General features: G+C 47.7%; 1 protein-coding gene across 6 annotated transcripts in view; it reads right to left on the bottom strand.

Moving 5' to 3' along the window:
- Window positions 1-1,474: 1,474 nt before the first annotated feature.
- The window catches only part of KANSL3 (KAT8 regulatory NSL complex subunit 3), a 31,383-nt gene continuing 12,046 nt past the window's right edge, over window positions 1,475-20,811 (bottom strand). For 4 of the 6 annotated variants that reach the window (XM_082229855.1, XM_082229856.1, XM_082229853.1 and 1 more), the window contains exons 13-23: window positions 19,821-20,024; window positions 18,939-19,104; window positions 16,200-16,277; window positions 13,022-13,210; window positions 10,797-10,881; window positions 8,781-8,935; window positions 7,549-7,667; window positions 6,469-6,691; window positions 4,995-5,143; window positions 3,361-3,529; window positions 1,475-2,187 (exon numbers count right to left, since the gene is read on the bottom strand). In XM_082229855.1, coding sequence (XP_082085981.1) covers window positions 1,631-2,187; window positions 3,361-3,529; window positions 4,995-5,143; window positions 6,469-6,691; window positions 7,549-7,667; window positions 8,781-8,935; window positions 10,797-10,881; window positions 13,022-13,210; window positions 16,200-16,277; window positions 18,939-19,104; window positions 19,821-20,024 — 2,094 coding nt within the window. In that variant the 3' untranslated portion in view covers window positions 1,475-1,630. The remainder of the gene's footprint in view (window positions 2,188-3,360; window positions 3,530-4,994; window positions 5,144-6,468; window positions 6,692-7,548; window positions 7,668-8,780; window positions 8,936-10,796; window positions 10,882-13,021; window positions 13,211-16,199; window positions 16,278-18,938; window positions 19,105-19,820; window positions 20,025-20,811) is intronic. The other 2 variants (XM_082229858.1, XM_082229857.1) reach the window with 2 other exon arrangements.

Here is a 20,811-nt window from a genome sequence, read left to right as displayed (position 1 = left end):
GCTGCCTCAGGTCCTAGCTCACAGAGGACCAACGCCAGTTGCTCTTTATAAACAAAAGTCTTTATTGTGGTTCATTGTTGGTTTGACATCCATGGCGCGCAGCGCTACGTCTGAGTCCTTAGACCGGCGAAGCTCCGTCTGACTCCTCCCCTCCCCTACACCAGTTCAAGACCCGACCTTTGCTCCACCTCTTCCTCTCCTCCTTCTGCTCCTTTCTCCTCCGGGTCCTCCTGTCCTCTGGGGTTACCTCCTTCCTACTTTCTTCGGATGCGGATTCTTCTGACTCCTCCCCACCCTTCCGGCGGGCTTTAGGACCTGGCTCCCAATCCGGGTTTTCTGCTGGCCCGCGCGCCTCCACATTTGAACTTGGCACACGCGCCCAGCCACCTACTTTCCTCCTAACGGCTACACTGCTCCCCTCACTGCTTTCTCCTTCAGGGAGGCTGGCCGGACCTGCTCTTCCCTCTGCCCCTCCACTCTCTGACGGAGGCGTGGTCAGTCCAGCCTCACTCTCTCCTCCTGCAGGAGGCTCTTGTTTTAATCCTTGGGATTCTTCCCCCCCCCCCCGCTACGCTCTGGTGGGGAAGCTACCCCTGATTTCCAGCTGCCGCTTGGAGACTCCCCACTGGCCCCCCTTGCCCTGCCTCTGGGGGCCCCCTTCTGGGAATCCTCTGATTCGCTGGAGAGACTCATGGAATCTCTCTGATCACTGGCATACCCTCCTGAGCTCCCCTCAGATTGTTCCCCTTCGCTCTCCATCTCCTCCTTCCCCTGTGGCTCAGCCCCTGAGCCCATGACACCTGGCTAGTGGAACAAGTTGTAGGGGGCAACACATCCAAGGACCTCCCCTGCAGAAAAGGAACCTCCACAGGAGGTTTAATGTCACATTTCTAATTGTGGAAGATGAATAAAAAGCACCTATTTGTAGTAGAGGCGCTGTGCACACATTGTTTTACTGTTGTGGGCCTGTCTTGTTCTTTAGTGTAGGTCTGTCTTTGACACAACTAGGAAGTTCTGCGGCAAAAAAGGAATTGAGTGCGCAAATCTGTTTAATTCAGATGCTGCTTTTTGTACTTGAGCATTATGGAGGTGGGAATCATCAGCAAGGCGTGACAATACTGCTGCTTTTAGGTATCCCACTCAGCCATGCATAATCACTAAAGCCATTCTGTTTGGAGAGTCCTGGCAGCATAGCCTCATGAAGATGCCCCCCCCCCTTTAGAACTTATTAGCTTGGGGCAGGAATCAAGAACTGATATTCTTAATACAATTGCTGCCTGTAAGGGATCTCCAGTTAGGCAAAATGTTTCGCTCCCCATACAAGGGAGGTAAAAAACATTTCACTATCTGTAAAATGTTTTGGTAAGCAATGCTCTAAGAAACCTACCTAGAAACACCCAGCAATCTACATTCAATGCTTGTGAAGATTTAAACATTTCTCCTAGAAGGCAATGAAGTCAATGATTAAAGAAAATTATGTACACAAAAAGATACGTTTATTAAAAGTGACAAAGGAACAAAACAGATGAAGGGTCCTCTTGTCATGGAGGACAGGAATGAGAGAGCAATACTCCTGCTTCCCTTGCAAAGGCCAAACAGTTCCATGGTAAACTGTCGTGATGCCTCCTTGCTATGGCTTCTGGCTGAGAGCAGGCCCAGCTGTGGCTATGATGGAAGAGCTGGTCAAGTTATTGCCCAATGTGATAAGTGTGGTGCCGGCTCCAGCGGACAACATGCCTTGTGGAAGCAAGTGTCTGTTTGCAAGACTCTCCCTGGTGTGGATGATGGTACTGCTGTCGTCCATGACAGAAGGCACCCTGCCCAGGGTCTCCACAGTCCCAAGCGCATGACCTTTGGTCAGATTAACCTTCTCCACCCTCTGTCCTAGGGCTCGGTCACCCTTCATGGCTGTTAGTGTAGAAGTCAGTATCACCGTCTTGGATGTCGTCTGCAACACAGGTCCCACTTTGGAATGCACAAGGCTGCAAGGTGTGCTAGCTGGGGTGGAGGTGGCGAAGGTCACAGCTCCCACAGGGGCTGAGGAGGAGCTGGAGGAAGCAACGGCAGTTTGCACTGCTGTGGGCTTCACAGAGACGGAAGCGGCCTCTGCCATGACAGATTTTGTGAGTGCAGACAGTTTGGCATCTGACATCACATACAGCGTCTTCATGGGGCTTGTGGTGGTTACTATGCAGGAAGAGGAACAAGAAAGGAGTCTCAGTTGGTGCCCAGGTAATTAAACATCTCTACAATCAAGCACCAGGGTGTCATTTACCAGGCACCACCTGCACAGACACAATTTCAGGAGAGATCCATTATCACTCTTATCTTTTTGCACTCAACCTCAGACTGACCACAGCCAGTGACATTCAAATCAGTGAGACAGCCAAGGCCACTATGCTTTCTAGCAACATACAGACGCTTGCTTCTGATAGCTTTCAGAAGACAGTATTCTCAATAACATTCAGGGGAACCCCCAAATGGTGCAATGGGCCGGGTAAACATGAAAGTAGCATTCTCCCATATAATTTCCCACCTTTCCTAATACAGTACCTTGGGCAAAGATTAGATTGTAAATACTAGGGATTCACATAAAAATCTAATTTGCTTTTGCAGACTCTAGAAGGTTATTTTCTAGGTACTGAGAGGGTACCTAGAAATGTAAGTGGTGGAAAAAACTGCCAGGAAAGCTGCTGATGTTTCAGACAATGCAGGCAAGATAAATTTGAGAAGCACTTTAAAATGGGAGGAAACCAGCTCCCTGGCCCCTAAGCAGCCCCATGTGTTGATGCAGACACTTCATGTAGAATTCCTTTATGGTTTATGGCAGTGGTTCCCAGATCTGGCTATACTATCCTCTGGAAGGGATTACCGGGGGGTGCTGGAAGTGTAAATGACTATCACTTTGAAAAGTCTGTATCACTGGATCAAGGTCATTGAGTTTTAATTGGATTTTGAGTAAATGTGCAATAGTTGCTGTTTTGCATTCTAGATCATGCAAACCATTATTCTGCATAATGCTTTTTATAAGGTATAGGGCACTAGGGATGAGTTTGTGGAACCAAAGGGGCACTGTCTCAAAAAGGTTTTGGACCCTCTGTTCCATGCAGTAGATGAGCGTTCCTTCTAGCTAGCCTAATGACAGGCATTCTGTTTTAAATGAATGAAAGAAACTAGACTGAGCACCTGAGCAACCTAGCTATTTGGATTGTTTCATATTCAGTTGAAATGAACATCAGCGGCTATCTGCCTAAAAAGAGAACAGCTGTTCACCAATGACTACTAAAAGCAGTGACCTGCTACATGATGTGCCCCTGCAGCTGGATTTCTAGACGTTGCTCAGATGCCACCATTTCTCACCTACAGATAGTGCTGGTGGTGGTGCTGAGGTTGGTTGAGATGCTGGTTCAGCAGGAGGCATCTCTATGCCAGCCTTCGCTTTGCCAAGTTCCCCCTGAGGCAACAACTTGCTGGAAGGAGTGGAGCTGGAAGCTGCACTGGTGAAGTTTCCAACTGCACTATCTGCGATCTGAAAAATGTAAACACAGAAAAAGAAGAGAAATGGAGGGCAACAAAATGACATTTCTGGCCATAAGCAACTCAGAAGTGTGAGTAAGAAAATGGAAAGGACCAAATACCAAAAGTTATGAGAAAGAACCACCTATACTGCTATAAAAATGTTGTGTGACATGTACATAGAATTATGCCAAAATTTTCATTATTAGGAGGGGAAACCCTGCTTGAATGCTGTAGAAGTGCATAGCAAACAGAAGTTTCCCAAGCATACTGTTCTTAAGTCTATTTGTAAGCCTTAGTAGTGCTACTTAGGGTGTAGGGATGCTCTTTTAACATTGTGCTGCAGTTCCAACTTGTGTATTTCCGATTCCTGGAGATGTAGGTATGGAATGCATGACCAGGCTGACTCAATAGATCTTTAAATATGCACCAGTAGTCCCCAGACACTTCTTCAGCATTTAAGCAAAAGCAGGCTTTGGATTCATACCACAAGCCCATCCCAAATTATTATCTGACATGACACTTTCCACAAGCTCAGAACCAGACGATTCCTTTATGGGGGTGGGACTGAGAAAACAGTGCACGGGGTGAGCTCCAGTTGCTGGGTCCCAGCTCCTGCCAACCTAGCAGTTCAAAAGCACGCCAAAAAGTGCAAGTAGATTAATAGGTACTGCTCTGGTAGGAAGGTAAACAGCGTTTCTTTGTGCTGCTCTGGTGTCGGTGTTCCACTGCACCAGAAGTGGCTTAGTCCTGGCCACCTGACCTGGAAAAACTGCCTGTGGAGCAGATAGACGCCAACTCCCTCAGCATGTTAAGCGAGATGAGCGCCGCAACCCCAGAGTCATTTGCAACTGGACTTAACTGTCAGGGGTCCTTTACCTTTATGTCACTTACAATCTGGTTTAGCCAAACTTTGCCAACCTGGTGTCCCTCCAGATCTTTTGGGCTACAACTCTCCTCAACCCAGCCAGCACACAGATTCATGGAGGATGAGGTTCTCAATGACTAATCACAGGAAGTATCACAGGAAGTGTGTGCCTCTAAACACCATATGTTGGGAGAGGGCTATTGTGCTCATGTCCTGCTCTTAGGCTTCCCAGAGAGATCTCTTCGACCAGATGGACCTCCCTTTAGGTTTAACCAAATTCCCAAGATAACTCAAAGTCACAAAAATTAATAATGGCAAAGAGGATGAAACGCCATGTCCTCCATAATGATAGAAGGGCTAAGGGGGATTTGCCAGAGGAGGCAAAACCATCCAGGTGGATCCTGTGGTAAACAAAGGTGACAAATCTTAGCTTGGAGGCAGCTGCTGCTACTAAGCCCGTAAGACAGCCAAAGGCTGGCTGGAAAACCCTTAGAGCAAGAGAGAAGAGGAGAAGGCCGAGTGCCCAGGTCAAGGCTTGAAGACAGTTCTGTGACTCTTCTGTCCCTAATGTACCTCACCTGAATGCTAGCGCTCCAGCAGGCAGAATTACCTGGGGTGGAGGTGGTGGGGACCGTAGCAGCAGCTGCTGCTGCTCTTCCAGCTGGGGCTGGATGCTTCCCATGGCTGCCTGGCTGAGGGTCGTGACTCGGCTGGCCTGTCCTCGCAGAGTCACTGTGATGGTGGTTGGAGCTTTTAGGCCTGGTGGAAATGGAGAGGGAAGGGTCACTGATGCAAGCTGCCCTGGGAACACACATATGCCAGAGTTGGCAGCCACAAAACATAAATTAGGAGTTAGGTTTACAACTGCCCTTCTATAGGCAGAGACTTTAGAGACTGACATCATCATTGAGGGAATAACCAGCCTCATATAACCAAAATGCTTAAGTCTAATTAATGCATGAATAGGTCAATGCTATAGAGTAAGATGTCCAGCCACACTTAGCTCTTCACACCCCATCACCTTGGGAGGAAGAAAGTAAAATCTATTGTTTCCTTCAGTCTACCATGTGAACTCTGGTGTGTAGAGGTCTGAGCGCCAAGCTCAGATCACATGGCTTTTCTACAAACCATCATTGTGTTCCTGTACCAAATAAATCAGGAACTTTAACCACTCTGGAACTAACTTAAGTTTTGCTGCCTGTGTTTTCTGAATGCTGTATGGAAAACACATGAACCTGACCTTTGAAAGTTTGTAAGTAAACCATTTCTAACTTAACAAACATGGTCTTTTTCTATACTAGTGGAAGTGAGGAACTAGTGGAAGGAATTTAGAAGGGCATATTTTAAAGGTAGAATACCCTATATTTACTTTGCTGCACATTTTGTGATTTTAAAGCTCTTTGGGGGTTATTTCACCAAAGAGTACTTGCCCCAAACCTGTATCTTGGGGCATCTACGGAATTCTCCTTTTTTTTAACCTATTTTTTCCTTGCCAATCAACAGTTATGAGACTAGAGAAGGGCAAAGCCTCAGGTGGGTTTTTTGTTTGTTTTTTAGGCTCAGTGCTGGAGAAATCACAATTGTATCTCCCCCTTTCTTCAAGGAGCTCCGGGTGGTGCAACTAGGATTAGGCCTCTTAATCTTCAACCTGAGATAGCAAGCCCAATTTACCCCAAACTACCCAGTCAGCTTCCAAGCTGAGTGGATATTTTAACTTGGGGGTCTCTGCAGTCAAACACTCCATGATGGCTCTGTTCATCAGGGTCTGCAGAAGCATGAAAGCTTGCACCAACCTCATCAGCTAATAACTGCAACGCTTGCAGTTGCTGTTGACCCTATTTATACATTTATTGTTTTTGCTACTGAATTCTGATTCACACCAATGCAAGTTTCTGAATGAAGGAATACTATAGCATCCTGGCTCCATGCCTGCTGTAGTTGGTATTTTGGCCCCAATCAACTCGCTCCCTCATCAGTATTGCCACAGTGACCTCAGCTGGTGAAGCCACGATCCAAGGGAAAACGACACTCGTCACCACAGAACCTAATTATTCCCTGTTCTGCCATTACAGCTGGACTCTTACCTGTCCCCTGACCAGAGATGTGAGCCAAGCCGGGAAGGCTGCTTGCAAGTTTTGCCAGCCCCCCATTAGTAAGCAGCTGGTGAATAGTGGTGGGCTTCCCACTTGCCGAGCCTCCAAGAGATGCCAAGGTTGTGGCAACTGGGATGGTGCGGACGATGGTGCCTGTACTTGTGGTGATGGTGCTCAGGTTCTGGAGTGGGGCTGAGGTCTTCAGCGCTGAGGTCTGCAAGGTGGAAAGAGGAACAGATTATAAGAATGAAACATCGCTGGGCAGGAGGCCTCTCCCCTTTCCCTACTTCATGCTAAGATATCTAAGGGGTTAACCAGGTTTTCTCAAACTTGGGTCCCCAGCTGTTGTTGGACTACAACTCCTACCATCCCTGACCACTGGTCCTGCTAGCTAGGTAAGGTAAAGGTAAAGGACCCCTGGATGGTTAAGTCCAGTCGAATCCGACTATGGGGTGCGGTGCGGTGCTCATCTCCACTTTCATGTGAGGGAACAGGCATTTGTCTGTAGACAGCTTTTCTGGGTCATATGGCCAGCATGACTACACTGGTTCTGGTGCATGGAATACCGTGAAAAGTGCCGGAGTGCATGGAAACACAGTTTACCTTCCCATCACAGTGGTACCTATTTATCTACTCATGCTGGTAAGCTTTCAAACTGCTAGGTTAGCAGGAGCTGGGACAAAGCAACAGGAGCTCACTCTGTTGCAGGGATTCATAGAATCATAGAATCATAGAGTTGGAAGAGACCACAAGGGCCATCGAGTCCAACCCCCTGCCAAGCAGGAAACACCATCAGAGCACTCCTGACATATGGTTGTCAAGCCTCTGCTTAAAGACCTCCAAAGAAGGAGACTCCACCACACTCCTTGGCAGCAAATTCCACTGTCGACTCGAACCGCCGACCTTACGATTGGCAAGCCCAAGAGGTTTGGTGGTTTAGACCACAGCGCTGCCCACATCCATAACTAGGTATGATGGGAGTTGTAGCCCAACAACAGCTGGGGATGCATGTTTGAAACCTTTGGCCCACTGGTTGACCAGGGACCCCACAGGTTGCTCACACGGACCTACCTGAGCCAAAGGCCCTGCAGCAGCAGCAGCAACACTTGTTGGGAGAGCGGCTGGCTTTGTGCCAATGTCCTGCAGGCTGAAGCTCAAGCCTTGCAGGAGGCTGCTGGCAGAAGCTGCCCCTGGAGATAAACCAAAGAGAAGCAAGAGGGTTATTCATTCTGTGCTTCGAGAAACAAATTTGCTGTCTGAACCAACAATCTGATCCCGTCAGACAACTCAAGAACAGCTTTAGAGCTAACAACCCAGGATAGCCAGCCAGATCCACACTTCTCTCCCCATTCAGCTACTAGGCCTGGAATGCACATCTGAAGCCACCCCAAGCCTCTGTGAAATGCAAGCGGAGGCTTCCTACTCATGTCACCCAGCAGCTCTGTGCCAGAGCGGCTTGCCTTCTGGAAGGAGAATAAAAAGAAGCAGCGTTGAGCAGGTGAAGGCTGGAATGTGAAGGTTGTGTTCGCAAGAGAACCATGAGAGAAGGACGGAACAACATTCACAAAGGAGCTACTGCTATAATTGCTGAGGACAAAGTAAGGAGAGAAAGATAAGGAAGCCAGTATGCCTTGTGATTAAAACATTAGAAAAACGGAGAAACTATTGTCATATATGGAAATAGCTGCCCCTTTGCTTGTAAGAGCATAAATGCTAGTGCCTTTTTTCATATCTGGGGTGTCACCCCTCAACTACTTGCCAGCTGAGGTTGTGTGTCACTGGCCTTACAATGCCAAAATAAATGTCCTGTTGGACTGATAACTGGTGTCTGGATTTTATTGGCCATTGCAGGCTGAACCCACAGGGTACTGGGTTTGAATCAATATTTCCCCAACAGCCTGGCGTCAACACCACTGTCTTTTTGGAGTGGTCCTAGGTGGAAAAGGCTTTTAAATAAGCACTGTGAAGTTTTTTGTATTAACTCATCCTTACTTATTCCATTATTGATCGTGTCTTACCTGCTATCCTGGTTTTGATTTTCAATTGATCGCTTACATTGTTTGTTTAATTGTTTGCTTTTAAACCTTTCATTGTTAGCCACCCTGGAAGCACTGTTTGCTGAAGGTCTTCAGAGTGGCAAATTTAATAAAAATATTCAAAAACGGAGGTCTTCTCAATCTACCTTGACGCCAGAGTGCACAAGTACTAAAGGCATTCTCTGATGCAGGCCAGAGGCAACGGTTGCTTTCAGAGGCCTGGTGGGGGTAATCTTGCCTTTTCACAGAAAGAGAGTCAGAAATTACCTTGGACAGCGTTGCTCGGCTGGGCCTGCAGACAATGTGTGCCACTTGCCACCAGCCTGTTCTGCAGAGCATGGAAAGCACTTGGGGCTGTGCTGCTAGGGATCGTGGCCAAGGGGGTGGGACTGATAGAGGGGCTGTCTGCAGCAGAACTTGGCCTGGGCGGGGGAGGAAAAAAGGAAAAGCAGTTAAATTATTAAGCACCCGCACACTGCACACAGATCTTGGCATGGGGTAAGTGGAATTGCTCAGTCACAAATGAGATTTGCTTTTCCTCCAAAGGCATTGTTTGGCTCCCCTGCACGCAGCACCTGCAGGTGCCCTTTCTGGGGTGCGTCTGCGCCAGTGCTTGCAGCACATGGTAGCTTGGCTTGCATAGTTTCTTCTGTGCCATGCTGACTGTAGGCCACTTCACACTTACATGCACTTTAAGAATGAAGTGAATAAGCTTTAAGAAGTTTTTCTCCCTCTCGTGTAACACTAGCAGTAGCGTGCACCCAATGAAGCTGAACAGTGGAAGATTCAGGACAGATAAAGTCCTTTTCCACACAGTGCAGAGTTATTGACTATGGAACTCCCTCCCACAGGAGGCAGGGATGGCCACCAACCCAGATGGCATTAAAAGAGGATTAGACAAATTCATGGAGGAGAAGGCTGTCCCTGGCTACCAGCCACGATGGCTCTGCCTTGCCTCCAGTCAGAAGCAGCAGTGCTTCTGAATCCCAGTTTCTGGAAGGAGGGGAGGCGGCTCTTGTGGTTGGATCCTGCTTGCAGGTTTCCCTTGGGGGCATCTGGTTGGCCACTGTGAGAACAGGATCCTGGACTAGCTGGGCCACTGGTCTGATCCAGCAGGCTCTTCTTCTGTATTTGGGTAGTCCTGCTGGACCACACCAATGACCGGTCTTGTCCAATTTGCTCCATTTCCCATATTAGCCAGCCAGGTGCATATGAGAAGCCCATTATAAGGGCCTCTTCCTGCTGCTGCTGCTTCACAGCACACAGTGTTTAGACCCTGGAGGGAACAGATAAGTCATCATGATGGTGTTGGTAGGCCCATCCTCCATAGATGTGTAAAATCTCCTCCTAAGGGTGGGATAGATTATTGTAATCATTTATTAAATTTCTATACCACCCTTCATCCAAAGATGACAGGGTGGTTTACAATACAGTGGTGCCCCGCAAGACGAATGCCTCGCAAGACGGAAAACCCGCTAGACGAAAGGGTTTTCCGTTTTGGAGGTGCTTCGCAAAACGAATTTCCTATGGGCTTGCTTCGCAAGACGAAAATGTCTTGTGAGTTCCTGTGGGGATTTTTTCCTCCCCCCCCCTTTTCCCCAAGCCGCAAAGCCGCTTGTCAGCTGATCCTAAGCCGCTAAGCCGCTTAACAGCTGATCTGCTAAGCCACTTATCAGCTGATCCGCAAAGCCACTTATCAGCTGATCCTAAGCCGCTAAGCCGCTTAACAGTTGATCCGCTAAGCCGCTTATCAGCTGATCCGCTAAGCCGCTTAACAGCTGATCCGCTAAGCTGCTAAGCCGCTTATCAGCTGATCCGCTAAGCCGCTAAACCGCTTATCAGCTGATCCGCTAAGCCCGCTAAGCCACTAATAGCGCTAATCCGCTAAACCACTAATGGGCTTGCTTCGCAAGACGAAAAAACCGCAAGACGAAGAGACTCGCGGAAGGGATTCTTTTCATCTTGCGAGGCACCACTGTATAAAAATACATACCATAATACAATACCCCTGCTGAGCAACTGACCATCATTATTACACACACTGTTTTGAAAGGAAGGGAAGATTAATTTTTAAAATGAATGAATGAATGCACTGTGCATCAATGAATTCCATAAATGAAGCATTTCTCAGAGTTGGATGTGTGAACTGATTTCCATGGGGAAAACACTGGTGATTTGAGATTAGCAAGGCAACTCTTTGTGACAACTCATTCACAAATGCAGCCTACCCCTAAAAGATGCATGAATTGGTCCTAAATGCATCGTAGGCCAGCAGATACTCACTTGGAGGTGGCAAGCAATCCAGGCGCCTCCTTTACAGCCACGGTGGATGGTCCCAAGGTTGCAGCAATGGGCTTCCCTGCAGCTACTGCAAAAGGAAAAAAAGGAGTAAGAGGAGTCAGTTTCTGTTGCAGTATGTCTGAAGGACTGAAAAAGACCAAGCATCAACCTCCAATAACCCATAGCCTGACACTGCCGTGAAAGATGCAAGAAATACCACGTCACTATGTGACTCACTCAGCACATACAGCAGAGTAGCAATTGAACTGGATTCTAGACTCCAAACAGCCTCACTGCCTCCAAAGCACCAGGCGGTCTAGTTTGGAAGCAGCAATCAGCACTCCTGCCTGCTGATTTAATTTATACTTATTTCCCTTATTCTGTCATGCCAAACACCCTTCTTTCTTTACTACCTCTTAGCACTGGCCAATCATTCATAGCAGGGCTTGTCTTAAAGCATCTCTCATATAAAATACACAGGAACAGAAGCAAGTTAAAATCGCGCGTTTATTGCAGTGTTTTGGATACAAATGAAAATCTGTCTTGCACATTCCACCTGTCCACGTATGGTAAGAGGGAATTCTTGTTTGGTTCAAGTTTACTTCTGCATTTCATTATTGTCTGTGAAAAGAAATAAAGTTTGGATAATTAAAAAATTAAAAAGAGACAGAGACTTTCAAAGCTGATAAATTTATGCCCCAGTGATTAAACAGGGATTAGTTAATTTGTACAGTAAAAATAAATAAATCTACTGTTGAATTAACTAAAGGGAAGATTTACAAAAGTATAACATTTTACAGCTTTGGAAGTCTCCATGTCCAGATGTGCTCAAACTATGTGAAGCCCGCTTCGTAGAAGGGTTGGCTCGACAGCCTACTCTTGCTTCCATTTTAAAAGCCTTAGCTGATTTATCCCCAATAAATGTTTCAAGTGTGGCTATCCTATCTCCTGGTTCACATTGAGCTTAGGCGCCCATGCAAATCACTAGACCACTCTAGAAGGAGTTCCCGTTTAGCAATGTGATGCCGCTGTGACATCATGGGCTCATCAGCAAATACAGTCATTCCCATTCAGGGTCCTTCCTCATATGTGAGGGCAGCGAACCAAGATGTGCAATAGAGTGTGCCCTCCTTCAGGGAGCTGTGGCCCCTCCCAGCCCCTTACCAGCATACTTGTATAAGCCATGCACACATCCGCACAGTTGCTGCATCCAAACATGCTACAGGTTAGGAAATCATTTGCAATCAACTACATATTTCAGGCTATGAGAATGTTACAAAACAATAATCACATCTAGAAGCTGGCTTTGCCAAGAAATCTGAAATCACAAAGGATCTTCCAATGGAGGTCAGCATCAGTCCTAGAAAGAGCTTTTCCTATGGGCGATCTTGAGCTCCCAGGTGGAAGATTTTGTGGAAAACACTTCAACCTGTTAGTTTTGGAAAAGCTAATTATATTGGTTCAGAAACCAAATGCCATGGACATCAGAAAGAAGAATATTTTAAAAAATTGAACAGACCACTGGCCAGGCCTTTAAAAATCAACATGCCCTAGACATATTCCACAAAGCTGTTTTCTGCCTCCCATCAACCAGAATCACATTTTCTGGGGAACAGCTGTAAACTTAGTAGCCATGGCCCCCGGTTACCATGCACTATGACGAGGGTAAGAGGCAGCCTTGTAAGCACCCTCCAGTGCTTAGCTGAGGGCTTTCTTGGAGCTGCTGTTTGTGCCTTTCTTGCTCTCACTTTGCACTGCAATCTGCAGAAATCCATACAAGGGGCCTCAGTTTTGTGATGGCCGTGTCTTTCACGGCAGTGCTTTATTAGTTTAGCTCACAGAGCAACTCTAACATAACTAGATCCCAACAAATTCTCCAACTCTAGCTTCAAAACACACCTGCATCCAAGAAATGTTAGAAAACAGTGCAGTTCCTCTTTTGTTTATAATGCTACTGCAACTCAGAGCTGCTCGTGAAAAATATTAGCTAATTATTCCCTGGAACTATTACAATGGCCTAAACCTTGCACGTCAGATGATAATATGTTTTAGGCACTTGCTCTGCACTGTCCCATACACTAGACCAAACCATTAATCCACCAGCCTGGCCTAGCACTCTCCCAACCAAAGCGCCACGTAAGGCAATTGACACACATCTCCTGTGACCTTTAGACCCTCCCTCCTCACCACTGGTCACCTGTAAGTGAGCTATAGTTCCCAGGACTCACTTTCTGGCGGTGCCTCCAAGGGGGCTCCATTCCCTGTGTCAGCAGATTCTCCATGGGAGACGATGGTCACCTTGATTTTGGCTCGCTTGGAAGATTTGCTGCCGTGAGTTGGACTGGGGGCCTGGTGCCTCTTCAGCTGCAGTCGCACATCTTCCTTCTCCCTGGCCTCTGACTGCTGCTCTGAAGAGACTGAAACCAGAGAAGACAAGACAGCTTGTTGAAACTAAGTGTACAGGGGAAACCTCACAACACAAACCTGTGCATGTGCCCAGACACATCCCTGCAGTTTCCTCCAGGCTACCCTGTGCAAAGTGTCATTTTGCTTCGCAGGTGACAAGAACCCTTCTTCTCTTTCTTTGAAGCTGTCACCTCACCTGCCAATCATCAGCATTAAATAGAAATTAATCAGGGGTGCCATTCAAGCTGCAGACTAGGAGAAGGGAAGGAGGACTTGTAGGATATGGATGGAGGGGCCAACAGGTAAAGGAAGAAGAGATCAGTCACTGGAGAGGCATTGTGAGCTGCACTCAGGAAATAGATGGACTTCATTTCAAAACACATAAGCTCTTTCCTAATGGATGTACCAGATTCCACAGCAGGGCTGCAATCCTAAGCAAACTTACTCATTCTGAAATCACCAAGACTTCAGCCTAACAATTTTTTAACTTGGTATTAATCTTATTGCATTCAGCATGATTTATGTGCAAGTAAACATGGTTTACTTGTCAGATTCTCTCTGCTAATGCCTTCAACACACAACTTATGCTAGTTAGGTACTTTTTCCTTCTTACTGCATCACTCAGGCTTAGAGATAGAAGAGTGGTGTGTTTCAAGTCCCTAAAACCACACCCCTTTAGCAAAACTCAGAACTCTCTTCCTGGTTCAGACCAAACAGCAAACTGGACAGATGGCTTCATTACTGGATCTTTCTGGGAACCAAATGAGATATTCACAAGAACCAACAATGTTGAACACCTTCTTCTCTGAACATCTCACAAACAGGGATTTTTTTCAAGTTTAAAGCCTACTCGCCCCCAATATGTTATCATTCCACAATGTGCAGATGCTAGAAAAGCCACAGCATTGAATAAGCGATGTTTTTGCTCTATAGTGTTGGGCATTGATAGCTAATGGTACCAAGAACAGCTGAGAGTAAAGTTCAGTATTTGTTTGTCCTGGATGAGGAAACAACCCATGGATTTGATTCATGCCAAGCAGCCGCTTTCACCAGGGCCATCAGCATGGAGTCAGTTTTCTGTTTACTAAGACAAAGAGTTAACACATTGCTTTGAAACCTGGTGCATGCTCTGCTCCGAAGTCACCCGAGACGTTTTGCTGAGAATGTGGAGAATCACTTAGAACAAAGCTGCCAAGGTGTGTGTGTGCACTCACAGTAGTCCAAAACAACCAAGTACTCCACACACGACTCCAGAGGTGACTAACAGCTCTCCAGATGCTGATGGACTCCAGCCCCAAACATCAGTGATGCTGGCTGGGGCTGATGGGAATAGGAGTCCAAACACATCTAGAGGTTAGCCACCCCTGCTCTCTTCTGTTCACTAGCAGCTCAGAGCCACCAAATTAATGGAGCAGAAAGTGAATGCTGAGCCTGTTTCTGGGCTGAGGCACCCCAAGAATTCTACGGGAACTCTGTTGGCTTTGCTGCTGCTCTGAGGTGAATGAGGATACCATTTTCAGACTAAGCTTCTGTGCAGGCTGGGAAGGAAACTGACAACCTGCATTTGTTACGGCAGTCCAGCAAGTTCCAATTAACTGGCACTGTTTCTATGTATCCAGACTGCTGAAGGAAGGCAAGTCAAAACATAGCCATTGAATTGATGTAGCTGTACACATATCTTGTTTCTTTAATGAATAAACTGGCACCAAGCACTGTGTTTTACAAAATTAGTGAGAGCTGGCTACTTAGCTAATGTTATTTTCATAGTGTATATGGTACTTTTCACACACAATTCTACTCTGACATTTGTCTCGATTTCATTACTGTTGCTTTTTGTTTAACAGTGTTGTATGCACTTGTTCTAGGTGGGAATCAGGTCCTCCTGCCAAGACAGGGACGCTGCTGCATCCCCCATCACTGAAAATCCACTGTGGAATTCAGTTCATACCATCAGATTACAGGAACAGGACATTAGAGCCACCAAAGCCATCTGGGGCAGGGAGCAAGCAGCCTCCTCCAGGTCAACCAGACAGCGAAGGGGCAGGAAACCTCAGGCAGGCCATGTCCCAAATGTGGCTCTCCAAACCTCTCCACCTGGTCTTTGGAATTCTCCCTAGGTCATGCCCCAAACTGGTCCTGCTTCACACCTCAAGTGTTTTTGCCTGGCTGGAATATGCCTTTGGACGTAATAATGCCTCATTTGTCTTGATGGGTCAAAGAAAGAGAAGGGTGTGAGAGTCTGTGTAGAAGCCAGGCTACCAAACAAAGGTAAAATTTATTGCTCCACCTACTTTTGCATCTGGCCCTGCCGACCAGCCCTTGGAAGGCTGCCCAGAAGGAATCACCCTCACCTCAAAAAACCACCCTTATTAACACAAGGCCTACCAGAAGTGCATTGCCATGCATTTATCAGGCCACACTTCCATCACAATGAAGCTTGGGCAAGGAAAAATTCCTAGCGGATTGTAGCCCATGATGGGTCACGATCTGTCTACCAGATCTGTCCCACTTTGCCACCTTTAATTTCTAGAGTTCAAAACCCACCAAGACCAGGTGGCAGGCAGCCTGCTGCCTCCTGAAGAACAGGTGGTAAAGCTAGCCTCACTGCAACACCCCAAACTGCCCCAGCCAACTGTTCATCTCCCTCTTGTGGTAGCAGTTTGCAGCTTCCAGGAGCACCATGGAAAAAGCAGGGCTGGAACAGCTGGGCCGGTCCAGGCAGAAAATAGTTTTGCTTAGGCCCACTGCAAAAACTGCCTCCAGCAGTGATGAAATTTTCAAAGCTATGTAAAAAAGTGGGGCGGGCGGGTAGGAAGAGGTGGTGCTTCATACGCTAAGCTGTCCTCTTCAGCTACTTCAGCTCCTGCCAAAGCAACAGGAGGAGTGGGAGAAGGCAGAAGAGGCCCCCAAAGACTGCCAAAGCAGCGCAAGGAGGGAGAGAGGAGGAGGGTGAGGGAAGAAGAGAGAGGCAGCAGAGGCAGAAAGTGAGGAGATACTCACCAAAGAGGCATGAAGAGGTGCCAGGAGGAAGAGATTTCCTCACCAGCATGTTTTGTTTCAGAAAGGCAGCAAACTGAGCTGAAATGAATCAGAGAAAATTACAGTCCTGCAGCTCATGTTTGGGGGGGGGGGCATCCCTCTGACCCACCATGAGAAGAGAAACTCTGCGGCTGGCTGGCAAGTAGATCCAAGAGGCATCTCTAACTGGCATGGCTGTAGCCCAGCCTCCCCCAACCCTTCAAAGCGGTGCTAGCCAGGGCTGATGGGACTGTCAACAGTTCAAAAACATCTGAAGGGCACCAGTTTGGTGCAGAATCCTATAGCATATTGCCTGTCACTGGGGCTTTGAGATTACCCACTCCACCCTAGCCAGCAGAACCAGGCAGCAACTTCTGTCAGAGACAGCAAAAACAGGTTTCTGAGTTGTTGTCTCTCTCCCTCACTGACTGCACTTTCAGCTATTGCCTGAGCAGGGTCACTTACTAATACAAATCACACGATGTCATTTCAGACATATTTAATTATAACTGCAAAACACTTGGCACAAACAACACACAACACATTAGGAAGCAAAATGTGACTGCTGATTGTCGTTGTCTGGGGCTCAACACAGCAGCACTCCAAGCACCCACTCTTGAATGGAGGTATGTGGCATAAAGCCTGCTAGTACTGGCCAGCTGCTACAGTAAATTTACAGCTACCTTGAGAGTTTGAATTCTAACAAAGCAAAGGAGTGACCATTCTGCCACACATGCACTTATTTTGATCTGCTGCTAGGATGTGCCTAAATCTGTAATTTAGAACAATCAAAGCATAAAGATTTATTTAGAGGGCGTTTAGCACTTACTGCTGCTTTTCTGAAGGAGTGATGCCTTCATACACAATTCAGTGTAGGTTTCACAATGAGACCTAGAATTTGAGTTGGCTGGCAGCCACAAAGGCCAGAGTGACAAGGACCATAGGTGATCAAACAACAGGGCAATCTGTTTCAACCCTTGAAAAATGCTGTCTCCCCCCCCCCCATGACTTCATGTATTAGAGGAGGAGAACAGAGGCCAGACGGAGAAGGAGAAGGGGGACTATGAGAAAAGTAAGTTGCTCAGCCAATCTGGCACCAGCAATTTCCAGCTGCATCGGCTTTCACCAGCCTGGTGTTTTCCAAGAGTTGTAGGAGTTTTGGATGACAGCTCCAATCAGCCCAAGTGAGATCAGGCAAAGGGCTGCCGGAGCTGACAGGAGTTGTAGTCCAATATATCTGGAGGGCAGCAAGTTGGCAAAGGCTGAGCTGGAATGTGCAACACAATCTCATCACAGGACAGTTGTGGGTTCAAGTGGCAGCCAAGGTAGCCCAGCTAAGAACACAGGAAGCTCCTTAGCTCAAGTCAGGCTACCAGTCTATTTAGCTCAGTATATATTGTCTACTCTGACTGGCAGCAGCTCCCTGGGGTCTCAAGTTTTCCCAGAGCCCCCACCACAGCTCCACTTTATCTGGAGGGAGGGCGGAACTGGGACCTTCTGCATGCATAGCTCATTGAGCTGTGACTCTCCACCCTTCTCTGATCAAGTTTCCTGCCCAGTTCTAATTTAGGGGATGACTGTAATGAGGATGGTATCGCTCCATTATCCTGCCCATTTGCTATACAGAGTGAATGGCAGCTCATCCTCCCTCCACAGCAGGCATGAAGCAAAGAAAGGGTAAAGCTTGGCAGCGCTGAAACAGAGTCTGGGCTGAAACTCATCTGCTGCCAAAGACAAGAGTCCCAGCAGCAGAGATCTGCAATTAAAAGCTCAAGGGAAAGGATCTGTATTTTCAAGGACAGTGGAGGAGTGGTCGCTACTGGGAGCTGGCAGGTCTGCTGAGATGCACTGGGCACGCAGAAAACCAGATTGAAGATGAGAGAAAACTTCCTGCTCCGCCCTCCGCCAATCTATCATCGGTGCTGTTCTCTTCCCTTGGAGTCACCTGCATTCACCTCACAGACTAAGCCACAAAGCACAGCCTTCACAAGCTTATCACCGTGCAGGATGAAAGGCACCTGTTGAATATCTCTATCCCTCAACATACAAGACCATCACATATGCTTCTGATACTCCATTACACAGTCAACTGATGTAAGGGGCACATTAGGTAAAGGTAAAGGTACCCCTGCCCAAACGGGCCAGTCTTGCCAGACTCTGGGGTTTGTGCGCCCATCTCACATTTATTGGCCGGGGGCCAGCGCTGTCCGGAGACACTTCCGGGTCACGTGGCCAGCGTGACGACGCTGCTCTGGCGAGCCAGAGCCGCACACGGAACGCCGTTTACCTTCCCGCTGGTAAGCGGTACCTATTTATCTACTTGCCCCCGGGGGTGCTTTCGAACTGCTAGGTTGGCAGGCGCTGGGACCGAGCAGCGGGAGCGCACCCCGCCGCGGGGATTCGAACCGCCGACCTTTCGATCGGCAAGCCCTAGGCGCTGAGGCTTTAGCCCACAGCGCCACCCGCGTCCCTAAGGGGCACATTATAAGCCTACAAAAGCCACAATCAGCAGCCGGAGAGCAGGAAGGAAACAAAAGCTACTAAACAGAAGACCCCAAAGGCCCATTAAAGCGGCTGTTTCTGTTCTGGAGGAAGTGACCCCTTTCTGAAAGTGGTGTTGCTTGGAGTCAAAACCTGGAATGTTGCCCGTTGCGCAGGCCCCAGTCTAAGCATTCCCAGGATGCGAAAAGCTGCCTCACAAAGACAAACAGGCAGACTTACCTTGAGCCTGCTTGTGGGTCAGCGCTGCTGCAGCAGCTTCTGTCCGCTGCACGGACCTCTTCAGCAACTGGGTAGCCCCAATCTGACTGGATTTCTGAACTGATGACACAGTGGCCATTTTAGCCTTAGGACTGGAGGTGGGGCTGCTGGATACGCTGGAGAGGTCCTGCCCAAGGGAAAAAGCCCCCCCATCCCAAATACCATTATGGGTGCACTATAATGAACATGTTTAGTAATGCTTAGGATCGTGGACTTGGAAAACTAATGACATGGCAAGCAATGGACCCCAACATCTCCCTGCTCTCATGACTGAGTCCCATCCCTGCTACTGGCTCCATTAATCCTCCAAAGAATTCTGAATCTTTGCTTCTCCACCCATGGGTCTCACTATCAGCCCCCCTCCACCACCCTTCATATACAGGGCTCGTTGCATCCCTCAGTTCCATGCTCACATCTCACAAGTATGACAAATGCCCTCAGAACCTAAGTGACCCTTATTATAAAAGCTGGAAATTTGTTTTTTAGAAAGCTAAATGCGAGAAAGAAGAGCAGACTAAGGTGAGCCCATTTAATCTATGTTTCCAAATGTGGCTGGCCATGTTCCTGTGGTATAGGGTTCCAAAGGTGGACCTGAGAATTGTGTGGGCAATGCCTGGGAAAATCTAAAGCAGCAGTGTGCAGGTGCCAGAATTTTGCATTCATCCAACACTATCTTTCACTTAGCTGTAATTCCTGCCTTCGATCGGATTACCCTTCCAACTCTACAATTCCATGATTCAAGTTTTGTACCCTGTGCCTTTTCTTTCTCTTTTTTTGGCACATTCTGCTGTTGTCACTGCAACTCTTTGCAAGCACACATGCTTTCACCATCACTGTCATTACCTCTGATCCAGAAGGTGAAGCCGGGACCTTGGCTGCAGGGGAGGCTGGCCGGCTGCTTCGTTCTGGCATGTCAAAGGACAGATCTCGCCTGGCCAAATCACGTGTCGTTTTCTTCTTCTTCTCAGCGTCTAAGTCCCGAGGGTCAGAGCCCGAATGGCTGTCTGCCCGGGTGAGCACTCCAGTTAGGAAGTCAGCGATCTCATCCTGCAGAGGCATGAAGACGGGGTTAGGTTCTTAAGAGCATCCACAAAGTAAACGTGCAAATGGTCTAAATGAAACTCTCTCTCTCTCTCTCTCTATATATATATATATATATGCGAGGCCACAACTCCCAGTCCTTCCCTTTATACTTACTTTTACTATTCTTATGCCAACAGAAAATTTAATGTGCTGAAATGTGCTAAGGGGGCCTTCAGAGCAATAGAAGGGATTATGTGCTGGTCCCTGCAGAAGGACCTCTGCCAAAGAGGGCAATGTAGAGATTTGCTTTCCACTGTGTGGCAGCACAGCGATGAAAACGCAATGCAGCAGGAAGCCATATGGAAGACTAGGGAATTACGGCAGGAGCGACCAGCCTCTCGGTAGGCTTCCACACATGACTGAGCGATGGCACTTTTGCACCCTGCTAAAACAGGAGACAGTCAGTCTTATGCTGGAGGCCTGAAACCATTTCCTGCCCAGGCACAGCTTTGTTGCCAGCCTGTGACACCCTTGGCTCCCTCCCAGCAGTGGTGACTCTTGTCTCAAGTGAGCACAATTGCTTTTGGATAGGTTCAAGTGTTTCTCTTGCAACTGACAAGGGACGAAGAGACAAGGGTTTGAGAACCTTTGGATTCTGCCCATCAAGACCCAAGAGTAGACTGGGCAGGACTTGAAATGCGGAAGCGTGGCTAGATGCGTCAGGTGAGGGCTTACACCGTACTTACACCACTATAAGTAGTCCCACTGAACTTAATGAACTAACAGGTTGAACTAACAGGTGAATAAATTC

This window comes from Podarcis vaucheri, assembly GCF_965113315.1.
Source record: "Podarcis vaucheri genome assembly, chromosome: 7".
In the NCBI taxonomy this organism is placed as follows: Eukaryota; Metazoa; Chordata; class Lepidosauria; order Squamata; family Lacertidae; genus Podarcis; species Podarcis vaucheri.
This window is presented reverse-complemented; position numbering and strand designations above follow the sequence as displayed.